This window comes from Lethenteron reissneri, chromosome 24 (assembly GCF_015708825.2).
Source record: "Lethenteron reissneri isolate LAM-NWPU_2019-01 chromosome 24, ASM1570882v1, whole genome shotgun sequence".
Classification (NCBI taxonomy): domain Eukaryota; kingdom Metazoa; phylum Chordata; class Hyperoartia; order Petromyzontiformes; family Petromyzontidae; genus Lethenteron; species Lethenteron reissneri.
Window position 1 is genome coordinate 14,158,486 of NC_083802.1, and position 27,836 is coordinate 14,186,321.

The 27,836-nt window shown below is 42.3% G+C and overlaps 1 protein-coding gene across 1 annotated transcript; it reads left to right on the forward strand.

Annotated features, from left to right (window-relative positions):
• The first annotated feature begins 480 nt into the window (after positions 1–480).
• SMAD6 (SMAD family member 6) lies at positions 481–27,053 on the forward strand. The gene is made up of 6 exons (XM_061558391.1): positions 481–2,553; positions 9,579–9,635; positions 10,021–10,086; positions 22,265–22,459; positions 24,509–24,687; positions 25,292–27,053. Exons 1-6 carry the CDS (start codon positions 1,914–1,916, stop codon positions 25,490–25,492), a joined length of 1,338 nt encoding a protein of 445 aa, XP_061414375.1. The 5' UTR covers positions 481–1,913; the 3' UTR covers positions 25,493–27,053.
• Positions 27,054–27,836: the final 783 nt, after the last annotated feature.

Consider the following 27,836-nt stretch of genomic DNA (forward strand, 5'->3'; position numbering starts at 1 on the left):
TTTCGTGACTGCAGGGATTCATCTTCTTGGTTCTTTCGGTAAAGTCACGTGACTTTACCGAAAGAACCAAGAAGATGAAGGGAGGGGGGGTTAAAGCCCCCCTCCCTCACTTACCCCGTAGGTCACGTCCCCTTTAAAACAAGACCACGCCCCCGTGGCTCCGCCCCCACACCCCGTGGCTCCGCCCACACCACCGTGGCTCCGCCTCCACACTCCGTGGCTCCGCCCCCACAGCCCCGTGGCTCCGCCCCCACACCCCGTGGCTCCGCCCCCACAGCCCCGTGGCTCCGCCCCCACAGCCCCGTGGCTCCGCCCTACACCCCGTGGCTCCGCCCACACCACCGTGGCTCCGCCCACACACTCCGTGGCTCCGCCCCCACAGCCCTATGGCTCCGCCCCCACAGCCCCGTGGCTCCGCCCCCACAGCCCCGTGGCTCCGCCCCCACACCCCCCGCCCCACACCCCCCACGCGCACACTCGCGGGATCGCGCGCACGCACGCGACTGCTTTCGCCCCGTGCTCCGCTTGTTCCCCATTTAACCATTAGTATTGTTATTATTATAGTTAGAATATCATCGTTATCTTTGATGTCATTTTTTTCTTTCTTCCAGGGGTAGTTTTTTTTCCGAAAAGTTTGCATCGATTCGGGGTAAAATTATTTTTTAGTTAGGGGGTTAAATTAATGTTTTATTTACGTTATTCTTTTCCGCTAGCGACGTTCGCCGCCTCCTCCTCCTCCACCGCCGCCTTATAAATGCCCTGCTGGTCGTAGAGAGCTACTCATCGTGGCCTTAATGCCTCGAGTGGTCAGTGCCTCGTTAGTTTTAATTAATGCGTTCTAACTAACATCATCGGTGCTTTACCATGCGCGTTAGCAAGCGATAGCGACACGGCCGAAGCCGCTGGCAGTTTTTTTTTTTCATTTTAGCCACAACCCCCATTTGTGTTACTTCGTAACACGCCAACTTACTTTATATGCAACAATTTTCACGAGGTTTTTTTTTAGTAGATTAGTTTAGTTAGCATTGTTAGCTTTATGGTCACTTATAAATCCGCCCCGGGAGGTTCGTGCACGTGGGGGGCCGTGGGGCGGCAGTGAGAGAGGTTCGAATCCGGGTAAAGGTTATCTGCGTTACGAGTTGGGTTAACCTCAGGTTGGAGTCTTGGTAAGGTTAACATTCTTGGCAATAGTTTGGCTGGTAGCTAGATTACCCGCTAATGTTTTGGTAAGAAGGGCTAATAAGTCGTCGGGGCTAAGAGGGATTAAAGTCGTCACGGCGTGGAGCTGAACTGCGGTTGTAGTCGGCGTCAAGGGGCCGGGGTGGGTTAACTTCAGGTTGGAGTCTTGGCGAGGTTAACATTCCTTGCAAAGATAACAGCATATAGGCTGCTTGGTAGCTAGATTACCCGCTAATGTTTTTGTAAGAAGGGCTGGTAATTAGAATCGGCATAAGAATTAGTACCGAGGCAGATTCGTGTGTCGGCTTCAGGCATTGCAGTAGAGGTTAGGCTCCGGGCTAGAAGTGAGTGGGTGTCCGAGGGGGTGAGGGGGGGTCAGGTCAGCGAGCTCTGTGCCCCCCACGAGGTCCCCGGGGGGGCTGCTGCTGTCGCTGCCTCTGCCTCCTCCACCACCGCCGAGGGGGGGGGCGGTCGGAGCCCGAGGCGGCTTGGAGGGGAGGAGGAGGAGGAGCGGCGGGGGTGGTGCGACCCAGACGCTCGTCGCCATTCGTCGGGGCCCCGGAGGTCTGGATGGTGCCCCATGCCCGCGGGCCCCGCCGCCCTGCCCCCGCCGGGCCGCGGTCGCGCCGCCGCCAGCCCCGCTAGGGCCGCCCGCCCGCCCGGCCTCGTCCCCGGCCTTCTCCCCGGCCCCCCCGACCTCCTCCCCGGCCGCCCCCCCGGCCTCGCCTCCTCGCATGTTCCGCTCCCGGCGTTCGGGCCTCGTCCGGCGACTGTGGCGTGGCCGAGCCTCCGCAGCCTCGTCGTCCCCGTCGTCCCCGTCGTCGTCCTCGTCCCCGTCGTCTCCGCCGTCGTCCCTGCTGCTGTCGGCGTTGTCGTCGAGCATGAGGTGCGAGGAGGCGACCGAAACGCGGAGACGCCGTGGACGCGGAGACGAAGAGGACGACGACGAGGAGGAGGAGGACGGTGGCGGCGGCGGTGGCGGCGGGGGGGGAGAAGGAAGGGACGACGGAGCCGCTTGCTCTGCCTACAAAGCGCTCACGCACGCCTTGCTCAAGCGCCTCAAGGAGAAGCAGCTGGAGGCGCTGCTGCAGGCCGTGGAGAGCCGTGGAGGGGCCCGCACGGCCTGCGTGCTCGTGCCGGTCGAGGGTTCGGCCACCCGCTCGTCGCCCCGTCTCGGAGGCCCCTCGGTCACGGACGCCGACTGCGGTCTCCCGCTACCGCCGCCGCACGTGTTACTCTGCCGGCTGTTCCGCTGGCCCGAGGTGCGGCACACGGCCGAGTTGAAGAGGCTGAGCGTGTGCGGACAGCATGGCCACGTCGAGGGCGACTCTGTGTGCTGTAACCCCTACCACCTGAGCAGGCTGTGCGGGCCAGGTGAGACCGGGGGGGAGGGCCCACAGGCACGGGACACACGAACCTAGCACATGATACGAACACGGGTCACACATACCTAGCACATGAGACAGACCACGGGTCACACAAACCTAGCACATGAGACGATCACGGGTCACACAAACCTAGCACATGAGACAGGCCACGGGTCACACAAGCCTAGCACATGAGACGACCACGGGACACACAAATGTAGCACATGAGACAGACCACGGGACACACACACCTAGCACATGAGACAGACCACGGGTCACACAAACCTAGCACATGAGACGACCACGGGACACACAAATGTAGCACATGAGACAGACCACGGGTCACACAAACCTAGCACATGAGACGACCACGGGACACACAAATGTAGCACATGAGACAGACCACGGGACACACACCTAGCACATGAGACAGACCACGGGTCACACAAACCTAGCACATGAGACGACCACGGGACACACAAATGTAGCACATGAGACAGACCACGGGTCACACAAACCTAGCACATGAGACGACCACGGGACACACAAATGTAGCACATGAGACAGACCACGGGACACACAACCCTAGCACATGACACAGACCACGGGACACACAAACCTAGCACATGAGACAGACCACGGGACACACAGACCTAGCACATGAGACAGACCACGGGACACACAGACCTAGCACATGAGACAGACCACGGGACACACACACCTAGCACATGAGACAGACCACGGGACACACAACCCTAGCACATGAGACGACCACGGGACACACAACCCTAGCACATGACACAGACCACGGGACACACAAACCTAGCACATGAGACAGACCACGGGACACACACACCTAGCACATGAGACAGACCACGGGACACACAAATGTAGCACATGAGACAGACCACGGGACACACAAACCTAGCACGTGAGACAGACCACGGGTCACACAAACCTAGCACATGAGACGACCACGGGACACACAAACCTAGCACATGAGACAGACCACGGGTCACACAAACCTAGCACATGAGACAGACCACGGGTCATTGGAAGCGGGGACATGGGGGGCACAGATTGCACGCACGGCAGCCGCATGGCACAGACGGGGGGGGGGGGTCATGGACATCGGAGACACAGGGCTCGGTTAAATGGGGCATGGGGGCACAAGTGCTTGGGGGCCATGGGGACTTCGAGGGCATCGGGAAACTGGAGCCAAGGGCTGTGACAGGGGGGGGGGGAATTAACACCACCGCATCGGTAAAATGGATGTTGAACTTCGTTTCCAGAAATGTAATTTTTTTTTTCAAAATAACGCTTAAGTATGCGAGCTTGACCCAATTGGCTGAAAATGTTAACTCCTTACCCTGATGTTATACCAGGCTAAACCGTTAGCCATACATCTAGCCCTAACCTTTTTAATTTCCGTCCCATCTATACCCAACGTTTAACCTAGCCTCAAGCTTGGTATAATAAATATAATTCTATCCTTAATCCCATTCGTAACCATAACTTCGTTTCTAATCCTGGCCTTGCCCTTGTCCATAAACGCAGTCCTAACATTAGCCGTCACCTTAACATTGTTCTTGACACTGCCCCTAACCCGAGCGCTTACCCAAACCCCAACACCACCGTAATTATATCCCAACCCGTAGACTTAGCCCTTAACCCTATCCCCTAACCTCAGTCTTAACCTCTAACCCCCAGCCCTAACCCTTACCAGCGTCTGAATGACAAGCACAGTATTTCCAAGTTGGTTTTTCAATACTGAGCTGGCAGCTCTGGTTCGTCTGCTTCTCATTGCAAATATACAAAAGGATTTGTTATTTATATGCACAGACGAAGGCTTTCTTACATCGTGCGGGCCTTTGGTGTTATTTGATCATAGTTTACTCTGCTGGTCAGTGTGGGTTGAGTGAATGTTTCGAGCATCAACGTTTGCATCTCTTTTGCACAGGTCATTTGCTGCTGCTTCTTTCGTACGGCTGACGTAGATGCAGAGCAAAAACTACAATTTCACATTCTGGTGGTCAAGTCCAGATAACCACATCAGTCAGCAGTGCTTTTTATCATCACTGCAATGTATTTGTGGATCGGGCATTGCGTCGTTATATATTGTATGGTCTCTTCTGGATGACCACAGTCGCAAATCTGCTGACCATCTCGTAGCACACCTATTACAACCTGTTGTGCGTGGTGGTCACCCATCCAAGCACTATCCAGGACTTAACTCTGCTTACCTCTCGTTCTGGGTAATTAGGTAAAAGGCTTTTATCCACAATAAGCGTTGTAGATTATCCAAGTTCACTCACGTGCCTTTGGAGATTTAAGGCTGTTTCTTGGAGCTGGTGTACAATTGTAATGGCAGTGGAGGCTGGAGCAGAGGCAAGCATAATCATGAACAGTGTGTGCAGTGGTTATTAATAAGGGATTTTTTTGGTTCTTCTGTTCGTGGCGTTCTAACGAGTCCTTTGTTCTTTTTATAAAGGTGATATGAGATAGAAAATGGGCTATACTGTCAATAGGCTATACTGTCAATAGGCTATACTGTCAATAGGCTATACTGTCAATAGGCTATACTGTCAATAGGCTATACTGTCAATAGGCTATACTGTCAATAGGCTATACTGTCAATAGGCTATACTGTCAATAGGCTATACTGTCAATAGGCTATACTGTCAATAGGCTATACTGTCAATAGGCTATACTGTCAATAGGCTATACTGATTTGATTTTTTTTAAACCATTACAACTCTTAAGGGGTGCAGAAACAATTATCTTCACCTCGAAATGGTATAAAAACAAGTTTCAGTCGTCTGCTTTCACTGCGAATACAATGGATAACAACAAAGATTCATTATCGAGAAGAGGAGTGTGGTATTTGGCTTTGAACTTGTGGCTGCAAGAGAGTGTGGGCTAAGGGGGAGTTTGAAACTGGCCAGCAGAAGAGAGGCCCACCCAACAGATTGATCACAGTGCATGGTGCAGTGGGGTTGTTACACATTTTTTTTACTGCTTTTGTCATGAGTGCGTCATATAAAATTGGATTCAGCTCGTTATTTGACCGAGTGAGCTGATTTATACGATAGTCGGGTTTTACTACGTACGAGACACCTGCGGGAAAACCCCACAAGTTGTAGGGGGGGGGGAGAATAAGATGATGCAAAAAAAGCAACATTACATACATCGTTATGGTACTAAAGATACATTTGAAACAGTTCTGGTATTCATATTATTGGTTCTTTCGTTAAAGTCACGTAGAAGGGAAATAATAAAAATATAAAACAATACAATTCTCACGACGTTTCGACTGCAACACAAGCAATCATCATCAGGTGTGAAATCCACTTTTTTCACATTTTCTTGCTGTGGATTTCACATCTGATGATGATTGCTTGTGTTGCAGTCGAAACGTCGTGAGAATTTAATTGTTTGATTATTTTATTATTTCCCTTCTACGTGACTTTACCGAAAGAACCAAGAATATTAATCCCTGCAGTCACGAAAGCTTTAAATCAAAATTTAGCTCTGGTATTATTTTAGTAATTGTCAAAAGTAAGATTGTATCGTGCCAGCCTATATTGTATTTTTTTATTATTAACGATAGTTTAAAAAATATATACCCATACATTTGGTTTCTGAAATCCAATTTATTGTAATCTAGTAAGCAACGGGGAACAATTGTGTGCCAAAGCAATACCTCAAATGACGACTGAAATTGTAAATGTGTGCTGAAATCTTATTTGGTGTTACTCATACTGTTTTCTATATATCAGCTGTATTTGTGCATATGTAAGTCTGCTAGGTTGTTCACAACCACAGAAACCCAAATATAGGATGCTCTCAGCAGGTATGAAAGGCAAAGTATTTGCTTACCCAGTGAGGCGTTTGGGTTCAAAGCGACATGCCAAAGAAAACTTTCCCAAGAATTTCATGTGTAACTGTAGGGTTGTGCTGCCAGGTCGCACTTTTTGCGATGCATCCATTGTGTTTAAAGTTTATTACAAATAGTCTTAATAAACACTCTGCAGCGTGTTTGTAGCGTGTAGGACAGACAAATATCACGTGTGCCTTGTTTGCTAACGAGACATTCATATTTTTAATCGGACAACGCAAATGTGAACATGAAAAAATGTGCGACATTTGTAAATGGTCCGGTTATCCAACGTTTAAAGTTGTGTAAATGCCACAGACGTATTGTTTTTTTCTGTGCTGCCTCGTGCCTTTAGTCTAAAAGTAAGAAGGTAAAAAAATGGGAAAGATGAGTTCAGATACGATTTTGGACAAATGTGTTAGGCTCGTTTTGGAAAATGTGATTTTATCTTGGCATAACCTATGGTGTAAAATCTTACAAGAGGAATTGCTGTAGGTTCGTTGGGCCTTTTTATTGGCCTCTGGTGGACTATGCAGGCAAATGTCTATGACAAAATCGTGCTAAAATATGCTGGTGTTGTCAGACCTTTGGAGCTAAGCAGAGTTTTGCCTGGTTATTTGGATGGGCTACTGCCAGTATTTGCCAGGTGTATTAGGCATGGGGCTTTTAGTTGTGGTCAGGGGATGGCAGTGCTGAATGTTTTCCTTTTTTGTATGTTTTTTTTTAGTTTTCTCCAGGTACTCTGGTTTCCTCTGACATCCCACTCATTCATTAATGGTATTAGACACACATCATGATGTAAGACCTTTCTGGAGACGAAGAGGACGACGACATTAGCATTAAATAAATTGGCAATTTAATGATTGCGTATGACAGAATCGCCTAGAATGAGCCCAATCTCACCGGATCTCGAAAATTAAGCAAAGTTGGGCTTTGATTGTGTTTGGGTAGGTGATCACCATGCAAAAACAGATTGTTAGCTTTGTCGGGTTACGTGGTGGGCAGCAAAGGGCATTACAGCAAAATCAGTTGTCTTGTATTCCATGCTTCCAGATTTATGCTCACCATCTTCAACCCTCACCAGTATGGTGAAGTATGGTCAAATACCCCCACAACCCGCACGGGGTTGGCAGGCCCTCATCTAGCAGTGGATTAACAATGTGCAGATGTAGAATGAGGTTGCGGCATTGTTCAGCAGCTTTCACACGTCAATGATTTAACTTTAGATGCATTTACCGCGTCATGGATTGGGAGATTTTGGTCAATTGCAAGTTATGCAAAAGTATGACTGCAATAGAGATTGGGGAAAGGTCTTAGGATCACAAAGTATTATATAATTGTACAACCTTTGCAGTGCAAATGTGTTTGCCAACCAGGGCTGATAAGTTTTATAGCAATACAGTATGCTTAAAATTAATCATGTGTGTTTGTAACACAACCAAGCTTTTATGATGATTTGCACTTTTTCATAAGCATATATGTTATTTCACTTACACTACTTCATAAAGATTTGCAAATGAATGAAGGCGTTCATTCAGATAAACACACGTTGAACTGCATCTTAAGCTTTAATTTATGGTTTGTGAAAATGAAACGTCCAAAAGAACATTCTATAAATACAGTATATGTATATTTAAAAATCTACTTGCTAACCCTGTATCAGGTTCCAATTTTAAATGTTCAATTTCTGAATCAATGTTATGCAGAATTTCCTCGTTAAAGTGATGAGTCTCAAAATAGTATATAAAATATAATCCCTGGTGTGAGAATATTCAGCTATGCTAAGAGACTGGGTGTGTGCAGTGTGTAAGACATATGCATATTTTGTAACATAATATTCCTAACGGTTGTTATCCAGGTGTTTTATATTTTGGCTCAATATTGTTATGCGCTTTCATAACCGGCATCAAACCAAAATCCATTATCGAACTGTATGCATTCGGGCATAACTGTACGCTGCGTTCCTTTTGGAGTTCACATTTTCTTTTAATCATAGCTATCACCATTTTTGTCATCTGATGGAAGAAAAACAAAATCCTATGCTGTCCTTTTAATGTCTCCTCGCTACCTTATCATTTTATTTATTGCTCTTTGAACATCAGGGTGAGGTGGGTGGGTCTTGCCTGGGACTTAACAGCACGTTGCATTTGAAACAGGGGCGTGTTGGTGCGAGTCCAGTTGCATCAAGACGCCTCAATTATAGCGAAGTGTAACTGTGGCTCACATGGCTACACCAGCGTCGGTAGTAAATTCAACTTTCCACAACTTTTTTTTGTCAAACGCAAGCACTTGGCCATAAAAACCTCCACCAGCGGGCCCTTTCCCCTCCCCTCCAAAACAAATTCTGTGATTGTACAGTGCCTTTACGGTGTACCCACGAGACCGAATTTCAACGTTTTTTTTTTTGGTGATCTGAGTGTTTAAATACCTGAGCCCCGATTCTCTTTTTGGGGTTGGTGGAATGGTGGGAACTTGGCATGAAACGTGCTGTGCGCGAGAGGCCTAGCGAGGGGGTGGGGTTTGGGGATAAGGGTGGGCGGGAGGCGGAGGGAAACGTCGGGTTTGAGCGATTAGTAGAGACTTGCGCATACATGCCTGGCGCCAGCCGAGACTTTTGTTTATCTGGGGAGAGACCGAAATCTCTTTTGCCCCTTGGACTGCCCGCAACAAACGCAGAGCAAACACAAAGAATAACAAAGCGGGCTGTTTTGGTTAATGCTTCTCTCCCGCCTGTCTGGCTCTTGCGTGGAATAAACAAGGCTAAGCAAAAAAATATATAAAATAGAGCCACAGACGGCAGACTGATAAATGCCCAATAATCCCTTTTTCTGCCTCTTGTATGTGGTCAGCTCTTATGGTCGTTATCACTTATCATTACCAGCTAATTTTCACTTGCTTTGTGGGGTAAGTTTGGGGGGTTTTTTCAGCCCGTTGGAAATTCCTTCTGTGCACATCCATATAAAGTTGTTGATATTCCACTGTATCTGTGGTTGCCACGTTTAGTGTGATTCTTTGAGTATTTTACTGTTTTAGTTTATACGTTATAAGCGTACTCTTGATTGTGTTATTTTATGCTAGAAAACAAGTGTTTATGGTGAAGCAAACGTGGTTTAATATTCCATTCTAAAATGTGTTTTTGTCAACCATTTTAACAGAATCACCCCCACCTCCCTACTCACGTTTCCCTCTGGTGGAGCAGAGTAAATCTACGGGTAAGTTCAGTGAAGTCATCCTCTTCCCCACCTCGCCTCTTCTCTCAACTGCCCCAAATGTTCCAATCTCCCAATCCAACACAACGCAGTTAAGCACAGTTTGTTTTAGAACGATGATGGACACGTGATGAAGAACATCCATCCTGATGTTTATGGAAACATTTCTATAAATGCATTCTATATTTGAAACTTGCTTCTTAAACTTTTTTTCTAAATTAATCGTCTTATTCGTAAACCTTGCTTTCCGTTCAAGTATTGAATGTGTCGAGTTAATGTTTGTTGCCCCTCATGATTTCATAACTGCTTGTTTTTCTACAGAATGACATTACGTCATATTCCTGGTTATCACGTTTTACAAAGCTTTATATCTTGTTTAATGTTACAGATCTCTCTGAATCGACAACTTCATCTACAGAAACAGGAGCTTCACAAAGTCCACCGCAGTTTTCTGGTAAGCATCTAACATACAAATTACGTGCATGGGTCGTTCGAATCGGATTGCGTCGATATGGATAGAGTTTCGAATATCTGGCACATCCAAAATGTCTGCAGCTCGTGCAAAAACAATGATGCATTATAATTGAGAATGGTACACCTCATGCTTCTCTTTATCTTATGCCTATATCAGCTTGTAGCTGTGCATTTTTGAGACGTACAGACATACCCGCATAGCACTTCATGGAAGCTGTGGGTATGCGTTTTAAACCACATTTTCCTGAGGCAATGAAATGCCCTCTCTGATTACTGCAAGTGAAGTTGAGTTGAGAGGTTGCAAGAAGGATTAATAAATAAATTACATTTACTTTTCCTTCTGCTTTTACTGACGTGTACAAGAGAGACAGCTCAGACCGCGTTCAGTACAGTTTTAAGATAGAGTAGTTAAGATAGAGTAGTACAGCGCTGAGATAGAATATAAGTGGTCGTCGTCGTGTTTGAAGAGAAGGCAAGAGAGATGAGGAATGAAGACAACCGGATTGTGTCAAGAGTAAGATGATGGACAGATAATTGCCGTGGCGCCCTCATGCCATGTAATTACAAGGACAGCAGGTGATGGTTACCTGTAATCGCCCGCGCATACCTTTCATGCGTCTGGTTAAGGGAGGGGCTTGCAGCCAGTTGGGTGTATGTGCGTTTTTGTGTAATTTCTTTCAAGAGTTTGGGGTGTCTTCGTGCGGTGTGTGTGCAACATTGCTTCCTTTGAACATGTACAGAATTGGTTATTCTTGCATATTCGTGTGATGAAGCTACAAATATAGTCAAGGTTTTGTCCACTTTTGCAAACTACCTCGATCATTGTGCTATCAGTTTTGAACTAATTGTTTTAATTTAGTATACATGTATTAAAGTATAGTGTTGTGTGAATTATAACTGAAACACATTGAACGTGTGGGCCGTACTTTGTTGGCTCAGCTGGTGTGACCATACTAGTATAATCCTCATTCCAAAGTGAAGCTTATACATAGTTTAATCAATTTGAGTTTATGGTGACTGGACATGGTTTAACAGTTAGGTGTGAAACGGGTGTAATGAATAAACCAGGAATGATAATGTCAGTAGGAGCAGTCAAAAACAGTGCAAAAAATCTCCAGTTAATAAATGGCAGAAGGGAGTGGATAACACAGATTTCATGCTGTGTGTGAGTGAAGGGTTTATGACCTACAGTTGTAAAGTCTGAGACGAATGAATGGAGAACCAGAGTCCTTTATCGTTTGCAAAATGATGTGCTTTGGAAGACAAAGTAATGAAGAAACGTTGAAAGCACCAATTTACTCAATCTATTTTATGTTCTTCGGTTTTTTTTTGCACTTGAAATTGTGCCGTGTTTTTGCCCTTCATATTAGTTAGCAGGATAGACTAGACGTTGGAGGACTTTCCATTGATTCAATTTGCATAGGATCTATTACTCCATTTTAGCAGCTTGGGCATAGTCTGTAGGCATTATGAAAGACTGCAGGGCAATTTCGTTAAGGCAATCTAGATTTGAAGCTTTCGTGACTGCAGGAATCCATACTCTTTGTAAATGACCTTGAGCACAAAAGTTTGAAAATGAATATAAACCATTTTTACCTTTATTATATATATACATTATGTTTAACGTGTTCAGCCTAATTCTAAGTAAAGGAAATGAAGTTGAAAATTAGAACTACCGCTTAGTAAATGAAAAGGGCGGCGTATCATCAGGATATTGGAGATTATAATTCTGCCAAAAAATACTTCATTGCTGAAATAAATACTTGTTTCATTTGCGCATGTAAGATGTTGCAAAGGTTTAAGTTTAACTCGTTTTTGAAATTTGATAGTCAATCTGCATGGTTTTGAGTATTTTCTTACAATTATACAGATTATATTGAATATAATTATAGCAGATTCACTACAAGTTTTACACACACGGTAATTAAATATTTACATGTCTGCTAAAAAGAACAGTTTTTGGTAATGCGAGTTTAGATAAACGTTACACCTTACATAAACAATAGGACGCATGTAATGTATGCCTCTAACACGCAAAAGTGAAGGTCTTGCAGCGAAGTACACTTCAGTGAAACTCAAGTTTTTAATTGTAAAATTAACTGTAAACTGCACATTATACAATTCAACATGCCACATGCAAGCCTGAAATAAGTGGTGGATGATTAAAGTAAAGTAGTTGAATTCGGCTGTAATATATAGGGTGACAGTTGTTCGCAGTACTTTGTTTTGCAGTCCACATTTAACTATAATGGAACAGAATGATTTAAACTGTTAACACTTGTTGGGACTAGATCAGCATTTAAAGCACTTAGAAAAAAATGTGTGTACGTTAACCTTGTTGGCTAAAAATGGTTTGCTAAAGCGCTTAAGTATAAGCACATGGTAATGCAGTCCCGTGTGTATGAGGCATTAGTTTCATGGCAGGGTGCGTGAATGAGGTTGGTCATACTTGGCTTAATATTCCGTGGGTTAATTTACACTGCAGACCTAAAATGACTTCCCACTACAGATTGTGCGACAGGATTAACTAAGTGGCACCAAATGATATTGGCAGTCTCTCTGTGCTTTCATTTTGAAAAAAAAAATACTCATGCTGATTGCCAACTTTCAGGGGTGATTCATTCATATTTAGGAAATGCTTTAAGGTAGGAAACTGGTGTGGCCTACTGTGTGTATAGAATTTTCGGTCCAATTCTCTCTTGGGTCCATGACTAACTTGATAAAGTGAAGACAGCAGTTTCTGGTTGGTACAATCGCATGGTCTCAGTACTCCTCCCACCATTCCCTTGGGGATTTGAACGGGAAAAGCGGCTTGCGGAAACAATGAGGCTAGAGTACTTCCATCCTGTCGCCTTGCCTGGTCGTGCGGGATCAGTTTTGTCACATGACTTTTCTGTGGAAAGTTTTGGCGTTTTCGACAATTGTGCCTGCTTTAAAGGTTTGCTGCCATTTGCACAAGACCATTGAATGGGTAGCACTGGCACCCTTGCACATTCCTGGTCTGCGCCACTATTTTTTGTTTTTTTTAGCCATATATATTTTTTTCCTTTTCCCTTACTCTCCCTTTGCTTTGCCTGTGTTGTTCTCGCCTTGTCAGTCTTCCCCTCCCCACACAACCCCAATCCTTTCCACCAGCACCCCCCTCCCCAACACAGCACACGCACACCCTCAGGGAACAGCCTTCCTGGCTCCTGTTCAAGTTTAAACTGCAACCCCCTCCTCTAAACAGACCATGCCGTGCAAAGTAACTTCAAGCCAGAAATGTCTCTCAGTCCATCATGAACACAGACTTACCCCCTCAAGGTCTTACAAGCATTATTAGTCATTATTTAACACAAATGTCACCTATAGGCATCCATACATATTCCACTTCAAAGGTCAAATAGAAAATGCAAGTTCAGAAATATTATTTATTTGAATAACGTTTTTCATTCAGTGTTTTCCAAATATCACGTTCCATTTTTCAATTTATCAAGCAGTCAATAATCAACTATTGTATGAAATCGCATTAAAGTACAATTTTCCGCTGTTAAGAGACTTAACATATTTCAATTTATGCTGTCTATTGTGCCGGTGTGACTTTCGTTTTTTACAAGTGGTCTGTAATTCCCGTTTGGCATGAGTCTGGTTTACGAGTTCGCCTTGCCTAATTCCCCCCCCCCCTTCTTTCATTCTGCTTTGCTTCTTCCCATCGCGTGCAGTGATTTTTACGATGGCTTTCGGTCTTAATAACCTCCTCCAGACCTCAAAACCCCTACCCTCCTCCCCCATCCAGTTCCCTTCCTCCCACATCCACAACTAGGCTTCCTACTTGCCCTCCCCAACAAAAAAATTCAAATTGCATGCAGGACTTCATCTGATACAGGAGCATGGGGTAATTTGGGGCACACTGCGAAGGAGAGCTTTGTCGCTGCCATAAAACCAACTTCTTCTTCTTTCGTACGGCTGATGTAAATGCTGAGCAGCAACTATAATTTCACATTCAGGTGGGTCAAGCCAGATAACCGCGTCAGGAGCAGTGCAGTGTATCGCTGTAATGTTGCCTTTGTATTTGTGGATCGAGAATTGCGTCGTTACATATTGTACGGTCTGTTCTGGATGACCACGGACGTATTTTGGAGAGTTTTTAATTTTCCATTTGCGCATCAGTTGTCCGCATCTGCCATGGTTTGTTCGGGTGTGGATAAAACCAACTGCTTGACTATCACTGCCACCCCTTAGTTTATCCCGTAATTTGAAACCAGAGAAATAGAGTGGGTTTAGGAGCGAGAAAGCAGAATGAGCAGTTCTTGCCTGTACGGCCTGTGGCCTCATGGTATGAATTCCTTTTAGGTTTGACTTGAGATTGTGCCTTTTAATTAATGATCAGGAACGCAGAAAGGTGGCCGCCCCATGGAAAATTATAGGGTCTTATGTGCACAAATCGCTATGTTCCTGTGGGCCAAGGTTTGGTTTACGAATTGTTGTATGTAATGCCTTGTTTTTTAATTTATCTTGAAGCAAAAATGTGACCAAGCATGTTATATGAATGTATTTGTAAATCTGCAAGAAATATAACTAGTGACAAAATTTATGTTCTTGTACTACCACCATACTACCCACCCCCACACACATTGTTTTAATCTTGCATTCTTATAGTTTAGTTGCATTTTACAATGCTTAGATTTTAAAGTGAGAACTTTTATGTTCAATTGAGAATGTCTGTCTAGGCTATCCACCATCTAAGCTTGGAATGCATTTATGTGCATTTGTTATAATGGAGCAATTAAAAAAAATAGGACATTTACTTTAGCATCCAGTGATTTTTGCCTGTAAAAGTAAAGTTACCTTGCATTAGTGAATGCAAGGTCTCTTCTTTAGTTCAGAAGTTAATGCACGTTATTCAAGTACTTTTGAAGTTGGATGCATGTACAGTAGACTTTAATGGTTGCTGGTTTAAATAAATGGCATGTAGTGATGTCCATGACCGAGTCTTAAAAGTGTCTTATTGGTCTGCCTTCAAATTGAAAAATGTACAACAATACTACTGTACAATGTGCATCACGTAATCTTCAGTGGGCTGAAGGTGGGTGGTAGTGGCATTTGATTACTTTGGCCTTAATCACAGCATGCGAGCAATGCTCCGCTGACCCTCCCATCCCCCAAACTCCTGCCTCACTCCATTGAGGTCTTTGCTTTCCTGCCAAGCTTATTCCCCTCCCTTCTCCTTCGCCCTCCGCCCCCTACCAAATCAACCTCTCAGCCAGTCACCACGGCCTTCAGACATGGAGCCTAATGGCTTCAGCTTTTGGGTTTGGGGGGGGGTGAACTCTGTTTGTTCAGCACTAATCCACACCCCTTGCTCGCCTTGGTCAGGCCAGGCAGAGGCCAGGCCCAGTCTCTTTTGGGGGCTCTGCTGTTAACCACGGTGCAAGATGGCGGGTGTAGTAACCATGCCCTGCTAAGAATGTACGTGTTTGTGAAGAAATTACCTTATCAAAATGGGTGTGCAACAACAACAGCAAAAAAAAAACATTATTTCTTATTTTTCATGTAAATTTGTTTTAGTTAAATTAATTTCCTATCGTCCACAAGTACTGTATTGCGGTTGTAATGCGTTGCAACATGCACATTTATGACATCTGTGGCTTGGTTTTATAAGTCATTTTTGTGATAATTTTAGACAACGGAAAACCTTTAAATATGAAAACCTGTTTAACTGTTTTAGCATTAGGGAAAACATTGCATTTGTATTGTAGACCGTGCAATTTTTTTTGCGATTTTACAGAGTAGGACTTGAAACCTGAGTTGGTGTGTGTTTAGTGATTAGATAGGAAAGAGGGACTTAGAAAGGGGACTTTGGAGCACACTTTTAACGTAAATTGAGGGTTAGAGATAAGATTCCTGAACCCTACCCCCAGCCCTATGCACCCCGCCCTCCTGAAACCCCATTACCGGCTAAAGTAAACATTCTTCTGTTAAAGCCAGCAATTACCCCCCCCCCCCTTCATCCTGCCTTTTCTCCCAACCACCACCATCCTCTTCCCTACATTCTACCCGCTCCACTTTTTATGGTTCTGGTTTGTATCTGCGAAATGACATCCTTCCAGATTTAGTCCAGCAACAACTGCTTTATTGTACTTTCGTCACCAACGGGAGGCCCCTGGTCAGCAGCAACCTTTGCCTCTCCTCTGCTTGTAGAGGTTATTGAATTCTTCTTGTGGTATTTGCAGGATACATTTATCTTTTATTGCATAGTCATAAACATTTTCAGTTATAAAATTGTGTTCAAAGAACTTGTAAAGTTGCTTTTATAATGTCGAGCTTGCTTGCCGATTTGTCCAGTTAGTAACATTTTGGAATGGACATTTTAATGTGGAGAGATGTTTAAGTTTATGCTTGTTTAGTGATCATAGTGTAAATAATGAAACTATGTTTTATTGTTTTGTGCAAATACAGTAAGATGCTGTCTTTCAGAGTACTAAAACCATCTGAAACAAAGAATCCGTTAACTTGATTTTCGTCATTAAATACTAGAACATATTTACTGTTTTAAAAATGCATTTGAAAGCACAGAAAAGGTAAACACCTGAAAATCCCAAGCTTTACAGTAAAGCGATTTAATACAACTTGGTCATATTGGAGATAAAACTGCAAAATGTGACTTTATTAGCCTTAACTGTACACGAGTAATGAATTGTGCTAAGCTGGTAATTAGTAAAATACCACAATATTGGCAAGAAACATGCAGCATATGATTCCTCAAATAATTTATCTGCAAAATGTGCCACAAACATTAAATACATATCTTTTATGTGATTAGACATAGCTTAACTGTTAATCCCCAACATCTATGACCTCTAGGTGTCTGCCAATCTTGAAAACAAAACTGACTTGTGTTGCATTGGCATGTTGTTGATGATGTGTTGGTTCCTAGAGAGTGTAGAATAATATAAAACTTGGTTGGACCAGAGATTTTATTGAACTTCCACATCAGTTTACCCAGGTTGGAGTCCAGCCACTGTACCCAGCAAGGGCCCCTTTAGGCCTTTTAGAACTGAAATGAATACCTGATGCTGCGAACATTTGGGAAGGAATGAATAGTGGAGGGCAGTGAAAAACCACCCCCTTCGCTTACAGGGCCAAGAAACAAGTGCAGCCTAGCACCCTGTGGTCCTTCAGGAAATTCGGTACGGGTGCTTCGACTTTTATGTACATATTTTTCAAATAAATGCTTTTTAAAGAATGGAGCTGGTTGGCTTGCCTCAAAGAAGGAATTGCTCATTTCAGCTCCATAATAAATATGCTTGTCTATGACCTAATCACCTAAAATGTGGCCGATCGCATAAGACTTTGGCAGCTCAGCAGAGTTGAGCTTGGATAGTCCTTATTGGGTGACCACCGTGTACAACACAGGTGTTGTAGGCTACTGTGACACAATATTGTCAGCAGAGTGCAGTTCAGCTCATGCAATTGTGCTCTACAATGCTCCAATATACCTCCCTGCATTCACTAACCTGTGCTAACGAGTGTGGTGAAGTATGGTCAAATAACCCCCACGACCTGCATGGCTTGAGGAGACTCTAAATCAGCAGTGGATGGATTTAACCGAAAATATTACTGCAGATGTGAAGGTACAATGTACCATAAGCAGCAATCTGCAATCGTGTGTGTTTGACTTTGCCTGGAAAGGAGAGAAGGAAAAGTGGGTAAATTCTGTATCGTGGTAAAAAAAATAGGAGCTATCACACGAGGCATGTAACAATTTAATAATTGATTTATGTTTAATTTGCTCTAATGTACTGTGCCTATATATGCTAAATGTGATTGTTTTGGTAGTTGCTATTATTTCCACTTTGTTTAAGAAAAAGAAAATCAACAAGCTGGGGGAAATGGGTGTCCGTGAATTGCACAAGTCACTTGTTAATAATATTCTGCAAAACACTCGAAGAAAACAGAACACTGAACGAATAGTGTTTGTTGTAAAAACATACGAAGTTGTTTGACAGCGTAAACTTGTTGATACTCAAAAAGTTTTTCGGGCGAGAGTTGTTGAAAACTAATTTGGAGATTTCTATTAAATAGGAAGTCGTGTTGAGAAAACATATCCTGTTGCAGGAAAGCAGTATTTGCTAGTCGTACATTTCAAATAATTATTTTCCAGCCTCGTATTAATGACCACTTAAGTCCAGAGAAACTTAGTGGATCAGGCCATGGCAAGCAGGAAGTGGACTGACAAAAGGAACACATAACTTAAAGTGGAATTCCAATAACAACAGTTGAAGCAAATCACATAAATTATTTTGTTGTTGTTGTAGGCTGTAAAACTGTTGACCAACGCTGTATCAACATATCTGTTTAGAACTGTAACATACTGTATATACAGTACATATTTACCCTCTTCATTGCAGTTGAATCGTGTATTGCAAATGTAGAATGTGCATGTAATATCTATCGGGCAGTGTTGGAAACTGGTATTGGAAAGAATCCCTTTTAAGTCGTAACAACCTCAGATATTTAGTGGTATTTCCCAAAAGGCTCCCTTAAAACAAATACCCATCTAACACCCCCACCTATTAAATGGCATGGCTCTGCAAGCGTAGCTAATGAAAATTAATGGTCTGAAAACAGATGGCAAAGGTCAGCTAGGCGTGCTTGCATGTAACATATTTGAGCTGCTCTCTTCATCAGGCGGTTGCTTGCTTATTTTCTGTATTTTAACACATTTTTAGACTTCACTATCAACGTTTACTCCTTTTAGGCTATTTCCTACCGTGTCTGAGAAATATTATGTCTATTCGTCCATCCAAGGACACTTCATGGAACTACAAAATCCTGAGGCCACTCACCACAACTTACCACACAGGTTACCAATAAAATTGTTCAGATCTCGATAGTTTTTAGACGAGAGTGACAAATACGTGATTTTTATTCATGGTAAAACACCTTGTTGCTTTGTACCCACACAGTCATGTGTTTGTGAGAATGCATTAATGTGTGTGTGTGTGTTTTAATATTCTGCAGAAATCCAATAATCGTCGTTGATATGGCGGGGCAATATCGCAGATCCTGTAATCTGCGGCACACCACGACGATTTCAGGAGGAATTTGCTACAGGATTCCATTGGTCCATGAACATTTTTCATATTTAAAGTGGAAGATTAGCATGAGGCTTAGGGATAATTTAATCCGCGATAAAATTTGCGGAGTATGAGGTAAACATTTTCTCAGACCTAAATGGCGCAAATCTGCCGTATGGGTCTATAATATAGGATTATTTGCATATTTTAGACTTGATATCCAAGTCTAAAGAATACAAAATATTTTTCTGCTCAACAAACCACATCAGCACAGCTAGTCTGTGTGGATGAAAAACTATTTTTTTAATGAAATAAAAAAAATCGTACCTCTGCATTTCCCTGCAGTTCCATTCATGCAGCTCCCCATTAGTCTGCCCCCTTCTGTGGATCGCGGTTTGCAGTCCGAGAAACTTTTTCAATCCCCTGCAGTGTGTCGCAGATTACATAAGTGTATATACAATCATATATCTATAATCATAACAGTTACAGCAAGCTTGCATCAAAACTCAGAACTCTCAAATAAATGTTGGATTTTCTGTGCACGTCTGTCCACGTGTGTCCATTTGGAAATGCGTTTTGTGTGTTTCTTTGTGCACATCTTTGTACAGCCAACTTTGCTTCTAAACAGTACTTTGTGTGGTGTAAACTAAAAATGTAAGCATATTGCCTCATAATCTGGATGGAAAACCTATTACAGAATTGTAAAAATGCATTGGTATTTTGTTCTTTAAAATGTTAAACAAAATATTCAGTTGTTGTTTTGAAGTCTTCAAATAGATGGTATTTTCATGTCACCCTATTTTGAGCCTTAAAAGTTTGCCTCCCAATAGCTACATATGTCCTACTAAAGTGAATGCTTTAAAAAACAAAGTGTCAGAATAGAGTAGATGCCATCATCATCAGTGATTGCCTACTGCTGAATGAAGGCCTCACTTTCACCATATCTTACGGTTCCCTGATACCACAGCCCATTCAATTCCTGCATCTGAACTCCTATCATCACGCTTGTTTCCTTTGACTGGCATTCCATCACCAATATCGTCAATTGGCCATCATACACTTTTGCATTGTGTCATGCCATGACTCAATTATTTTTCTCAATCGATATGAGGACTCATTTGCCTTTTCTGTCTGCCGTGTGGTCCTCTTTCTGACGCTCAGTATAATCATAGCATCTATTTCCACGTTTGTACACATCAGCTTGTCTTCCACTGTCGGTGTATATATTTTTGATCCACATGTCATAGTTGGCATTGTGATGTGATAGTAAACATTATTTAGGCATGTGGATATGCTGCAAAATAAAAATACAAATTCTTTAACAATAACATTTTCATTAAAAGCCCACAACTGAAAAACACGGCAAGGAAATGCAGGCCGAGGGAAATCATGGAAGGCAGACGATGAGGTGGAACAAGAGAAGGGTGGAGTGATTTTCTTAACTAAATTTGTACTTTAAAATATATATTAGTTTAGTTCATTTACAAACATTTATTATTTTCTTGGCAGTTCCAAATATAATACCACAAACATGGTTGGAAATTAGCCCCATTATATGGCTTTCATTGACTTTGTGAATACATCTTTCCCATCCTTTGCACTCCAGTCGTATTTTGTATTGTTTGCTGTAACTTTCTGACTTGCCCCTACTTGACATTTGTGAAAAATTGCTTATAGCTCATCTTATTTCTCCAGGATAAAAAAGATTCTGATTCTAATCTCGGTATGGTTTAAATTTAACAAGCACTGGACAAATTCAGTACGTTAATTTTGTTCTCAAAATATTATTTCAGATTCTGCATGGTCTGTTTGTGGAATATAATTTTAAATCTAATCACATTGTATATGAACATATTGAATGTCAGTCTAACAATGTTCAATGTAGTGCTTGCAATATGTTTTATATATAGCCATATATTCATTCAAATACTGTGTTTCATTTTTAAGGGAGAATATTTAATATACATACACAGATGTGAGTTGTTGATATTAGTAGATGACAATCAGATGGGACTGTTCAAATATGAATAATTTTGACTAAGTCTGGCTTCTGCTGCCTTTCCTGTCCAATTTCTGTTTCCAGTTTTGAAGTTAAAATGCATTTAGCTGGGCAAATGGTTTTTGGTTGGCTGGGCGAGGTACTGTATAGAGGTCCCGTGTTTTTCTAAGGTCTCTGCTAGGGCTGTGGCATGTCAGATATTAATGGGCCTCTGGCCGACTCTGGTCTCAGATTACGGGGGAGAGGGAGAGAAATAGAGAGACCGAGGATGATAGAGGCAGTGAGAGAGAAGAATCAAATGAAAGATCCATGAAGGAATGTCTTAATGGAAGGCAGAAGTCCTTGGAGAGTTTGGGGGTGGGGAGGGTTGAAAGACACGTTCATGTATTTATGAATGGGTAGACAAACATTATCGGTAAATGCTGTATTTTTAAAACAAACAGATTGTACAGGTTTGCTTTATGAATTGTAGCCGTTTGAATAATTTGTTTCAAAGCTGTTTCATGAGAATTGTTTGTGTTTTCTGTAATGTAAAATCTTAAGTTAAATTTGTAAAAAATATACAAATTGACACCTTGTTATACATTAACATTCATGTTTGGAGAAACACTTCATAATCGGAGTGAATGTATATTGTATGTAACGTAATTGAGAAATTACAACTCTACAAGTGAATAATATGCTTTTGGAAGCACAGGCATGATTACTTTTGCTCGTACCATTGTTGCTGTGATGAATGCTCTGCAATTGAAAGCCTGCAAAAAAATCTCCCAAAGCTCTGCATACTCTAATGTGTACATCAAAGGCTGTAAGATTTGCACAGTTAGTTTGCTAATGTCTTAGCCGCATATGCAAATCTGAAACTCATATGAACAAATCTCAAATAAGCAAATCCACAAAAACACAAAATAAAAACACAATTAATTTGAAAAAATTTCCCACGCACAATAATACATGTCAACAGGTTTTCACTTGGCTTCCCAAGTTATTATTCAATGATAATAAATATATGGAAAACACTTGTTATTTACGTTATTAGGATTGCTGTTTTGACTTGTTTAAGTTGTTTTTTTTCACCTCCCTCCCTCCCTCTCTTCCAGACCAGAGCCTGTCACCGGATGCCATGAAGCAGCCCTGCTGGTGCCACGTAGCGTACTGGGAACACCGATCTCGAGTCGGGCGCCTGTACCCCGTGGGCGACGCCTCAGTGGCTGTCTTCTACGACCTCCCCCACGGTGACGGGCTTTGCCTAAGCCAACTGACGGCGAGCCACGGCAACCGGGCTGGTGGAATTGGTAAAGCCAGACACTGCTGCGTAAACACCCTGTGCTTCACGCCAACCCTCGCTGTCAACCCGATAAGGCTTTAATGGGAGTGAGAGGATTATTTTGGTGCGGGGGGGGGAAGAGACGTTTTTAGCATTGCTTCTGACTGTAATTGACGAAAATGATCTTGTAGTTTGACGGTCAACTATTTTTGGTCACAAACCAGTATAAATCTACGAATAAATAAGCGCGTAAATATTTACGTGCTTTTAATGTGACATTTTTGCTATCATTTACAGGGGTTCTGCAAAAAAAAGAGAAAACAAAACCTAGTAAACTTAGACATATAATGTAATATTTCTAAGTTTAGTTTACTAGGTTTTGTTTTATCTTTGTTTTTGTACCTGATGATGATTGATTGTGTTGTAATCGTTACGTCGTATGCTGTTATTTAATTATTATTTTCTCTTTCTATGTGACTTTACCGAAAGAACCAAAGAGTAAAATGTTTCTTCTTTTGCCAACGTAAAGCATGCACACAAATGAGACAATGCTGTGGGCATTGCATGAGCTGCTACAGCCATATGTGGTGTTGCTGTTCCTATGAATGCCATTTTTCATGTGATCTATTTCTCCATGGCTGAAATATGAGTGAACAGTTTTTGTCAGTTTTAACTGTTTTAACTGACAAAAATAACACTAGCTCTGATATGTTTTTGCTCTCAAAATGTCTATCCAGGAGCAATAAATGTTTCGTTTTCTCAGATATGCTCTGCATTTGTTTAAGATTATTATCGTCGCTGATTTTCCCACCACAAGAAACAGTTTCTAAGACCCAGAAGTGGATTTTGGGTCTCAGTGCTGTGTCTCAGCAGCGACTCTTGCACTTTTATTTACTTACAGATGGAAGCTCGTGTGTGTTGTCGAGGAAACTGTAAACACTAATCCCTACAAATATCAACATCTCTATCACTTCATTGTGATGTTTTATTTAGTATTTTTTTTGCGAGTGTAAGTTTGTTTGAATTGCACTTCCGATTAACACCGTTGGCTATTGGCTACGTATGGTTCGAAATAATTTATAAATACATACAACCGCAATTGAAAACTGTGTGGTCACTATAACTGCTGTTATTGTTTTTCTTGTTTAAATATATTCATGCAAATTTCCCTTTAATCATTCTGGAAATTTAAACAATTAGTTCGGCCATATCTCTAGCATGCTTCCATTTCGGCATGGAGAAATGTTTACAGAAATTCGTCCTAAAGCACCAGGGGATGCCTTGTTATGTGCCTATATATTTGTCTTGGCACAATGTCCATTTTGTTTAAAATTATAATGCACTTGAGCAATCGAAAAATATGTCCCCATGCAGCCCACAGTCACCACCCGATTAATCGTAATCATATGTAGGTCACATTACCAAAACCGTTAGATTGTTGAAAAATTATTAGCACCTAGGTGGCCGGATGGCTCAACGGTCAGAGCGCTGAGTGGGTACCGACAAGATCCTAGATTCGGATCCAGGCAACCGCCTGCACTTAAACTGGGCTCTCATGTGCAGTGAGTCGATATTCTCAGCCCAATCATCCATGATTGCACAAAAACAAAATCCATGACATTATATCTGGTTCTTCAATTAATTTGACTGTCATACATCAAACATTACTGTCAGTCGGACAGCAGGTCCGCAAGTGCTGTCCACTACTGTGTGTACCAGAGGTCACTTGGATTGATTTCAGAGGTAGCCCTATGATATCCATTTCCAGGGTCCATTCTCAAACGTAAATGGTTGCACTGCTTTGCGAGCGTTACAAATAAAATAAAAAGTTAAAAGCACCATAGACATTTTTGTCAAAAAAATACATTCGCCGCTCCTGTGAGCTGGCCATATTAAAGCAATTAAAAGTGAACTGCTGTTTAACGACACATTTATATATTTACGCAATATAACACAAAAACCTGTATTTATCGATGATATTGGTTGCGTAAGCCTACGCGTTAAACTGCTGTTTGATATTGGTCAAAATAAGTCAATAATGACCTCTGTGGCTTTGCACTCACTTTTTCTTCATCAGCTGGCAGCGGTGGTGGCATCAGCGAGTCGACAAGCCGCACCAGGGCCAAGATTGGCTACGGGTTGCTGCTCAGCTGGGAGGCAGACGGTGTGTGGTGCTACAATCGCAGCCAGCATCCACTCTTCGTCAATTCACCCACGCTGGATGGGCTTGGTGCACGCAATCCCGTTGTGCGCAAGGTAACGTTTCACTGGTGACACGCACCGCAAAACTTTGTCTTCGTATTTCGACGACCATACGTGCACATAGCCTACATCTAAAATTACCAGGAATGTGCCCAGTCCCATCAAATTTCAGAAGCTAAGCAAGGTTGAAACTGGATGGTGCTTAGATGGTGACCACTGCATAAAACAGGCGTTTTATTGTTTTGGGCAGCAGAGGGCAGTGTAGTGAAATCCATTGTTGTGCTGTGATGATATGCTTCCACATCTGTGATCCCCGCCTTCATCAACCTGCACTGACCAGCATGGCAAAACTATGGTCCAATAACCCCTATGACTGACAAGGCGTAGGGAGGCCGTTATTCCATGGGTTGCCAAACGAGCTGTACATGTACACACTGGAGCCATATTATGAAAATATTGGATAGCGGTGTTGATGTGCCATTGTTGTATCTTAACCTTTATATATGATAGATATTTATGTAATTGCTATGAAGAAGGTACACTGCTGACCCTCCATTCTATTTCTAATCAGACTAACACATTTACACTTTCACATGTTTAAGTGTATAGTTTAAAATAAAATAAACCCATTCGTGTGTTTGTATTTGACGGCATGCAGGTTCCTCCCGGCTATTCCCTACGGGCTTTCGACTTCCAGCAATCGATGCTGCTGCAGGAGCATCAGGCACGTCACGAGAATGGACCCTACGATCCCAACAGTATACGTATCAGCTTTGCCAAGGGCTGGGGACCTTGCTACTCCCGTCAATTCATCACGTCCTGCCCCTGTTGGCTTGAAATATTGCTGAGCGTGCGCTGAAGCATGGTGGTGCAGACTACGGAAATTGTGGATTGAGGTTGGATCGCAGTGTCTTGAGGTCCAGTTGTCTGGAGAAGAATATTTTTTGGCCGACCGTCAGGCTGAAGTTGGCCTGGTTCTACGCGGAGTCTCGACAGAAGGGCTGTTTTTTTTACTGTGATTGAATTAGCACACCACACTGAAACCCTTCGTGCAAAGGTGTTCTGCTGTTGCTGTTCAACATAGACCTGTGCGCGATCAGAGAAACGCAATGTTTTAAAAATGAATGGGTTTAAAAAAACGAATGCAGTAGTTTTGAAGATGTTGCTTCCATCACTTATTAAAGGTGCCAGGTGTTCACTAGCAATCACTAAATAAACCACTCCTGCCAGTGTGTATGTAATATTAACATTTCATTTTATGAAGAAACCCATTAGAGGCTTAGGCTAGAGCCTAGAAGGATAATAAAGTTACTGTAAAATAGCAGTATCAGAGGTGTACTCCAAGAAGAACGTATCTTCCTGTATAAAAAACAAGTCTACTCAGCACATACAAAGTACAGCTTAAGTGACTATTTCAAAGGCTTGTTTAGTACGTTATTTTTTTTTACTTGTTATTGTGATGAAGGAATTTAGAAACCTGGGGAGCCAGTTTGTGAAATGAACTATTCTTAGATAAGTGTGTGTTGTAAAATGCAGTGTTAGGGCATATACCACACAAAACTAATATGTATAGTGTGTATTCTGGCACAGTTTTATAAAGGCAGCATACGCATTACAATACAGAAATTGTGGAGAGTTTGAGATAAGTGCTCGATTATGATTTGCAAACCTCATGTTGACGTAATGGCTGTTTGCGTCTGTGTATTATTACATTTGTATGCAAGTGGAAAGGGAGAAGCCAGCACCGAAAACGTAAGAACATCCATGCTGGATGCTTTCATTCAATGAGACTCGTTCCTGGAAAATGAATTGAAAGTGCGGGAGTAGCAAGAAGAATTAGTGTTGTGGGGACATGATGCATTATGACAATCTCATTTGTACTGCTTCTCCACACAAAGGATTGGACTTTGCTTTATTTCATAAAGAATGGTTTTGTAATTTTAAGGTTATGTACACACACATGCACTTGTATGTGTATATAGAAGTAAATAACCACAAGGACATGAACTCTTTAACCATTAAACATTTCTTTGTCCCATAAGAGAATCGACTGTTGCGAAGGCACATCAACACAGATTTAATATAAATATTTTATATAATAAAGTATATATAAATGTTACATATGGAAATATAATATGACGATGCGTGTAAATACGGACTCATTTGTACGGTTTATTATTTATGTATAGCCACAGATCTTGTATGGACAGTGACGAGATGCACTTTGTTCACACAGTATGTAAATCGGCTTTAGAGAGCAAGATGAAAGCTTTTACTGCAGACAAGATTTTTTAAGAGGCTATTTTTGCAGGGTGAACAAGCCAGTAACACCCTGGTGTGTGTTAACCCATTCTTTGCGATACAAATCATCGATGTTTATTTGGATAAATAAATTATGCTAAACAGCATTATTCTTCTTACATGCTTGAAATTGTGTGTTTAATTTTCCATCATCATTGCCATGCCATTTGCGATGTTGAAATGTGGTCTGAAATCCTCACTTTGGAAGGATAAAGTTGAAGATCATCTGTACATGTCATACTCTTGGCAGAGTGGAATGTGATCAAAGCTAACGTGATGAGATGCCATGTGACAGTTTGGCTGATGAGCTTGGCACCTGGGCTTCCTGTATTTGAAACAAACTAAAGTTACTATAAATTTATTTTTGATTTCCAAACAGGTTGTTTGCGAATTTTGCGTTTATAAAGGGTGTCACGTGGGCCTGTGTTCCGATATTAGGAAGCCACTGGAGCTTTGCACTTTGAAATCTTGATTGAAAACTAATTTCTTGAACACCATTGGAACCTCTTTTGCCAGTAGCAAAATATGATAATTGTTTCTTTTCCCTTTTATCTGGCAACAAAACTGACACCTTTTTTGCAAGGAGTCATGTTTGCATTGACCACAATACCTGCGGTCGGAATGCAAACAAAAAACATAACTCTGATTATGTATGCACTGTCCTTGAAATTGATTGGTCCACACCCGAGACAGCTTTCCTTAGAGCCATCTGGTCCAACACCATGTGAGACTAGGCTCTAAGGAAAGGTGTCTTGGGTGGACCAATCAATTTCAAGGACAGTGCATACATTATCAGTTATGTTTTTTGTTTGCATTCCGACCGCAGGTATTGTGGTCAATGCAAACATGACTCCTTGTTAAAAAGGTGTCAGTTTTGTTGCCAGATAAAAGGGTAAAAAAAC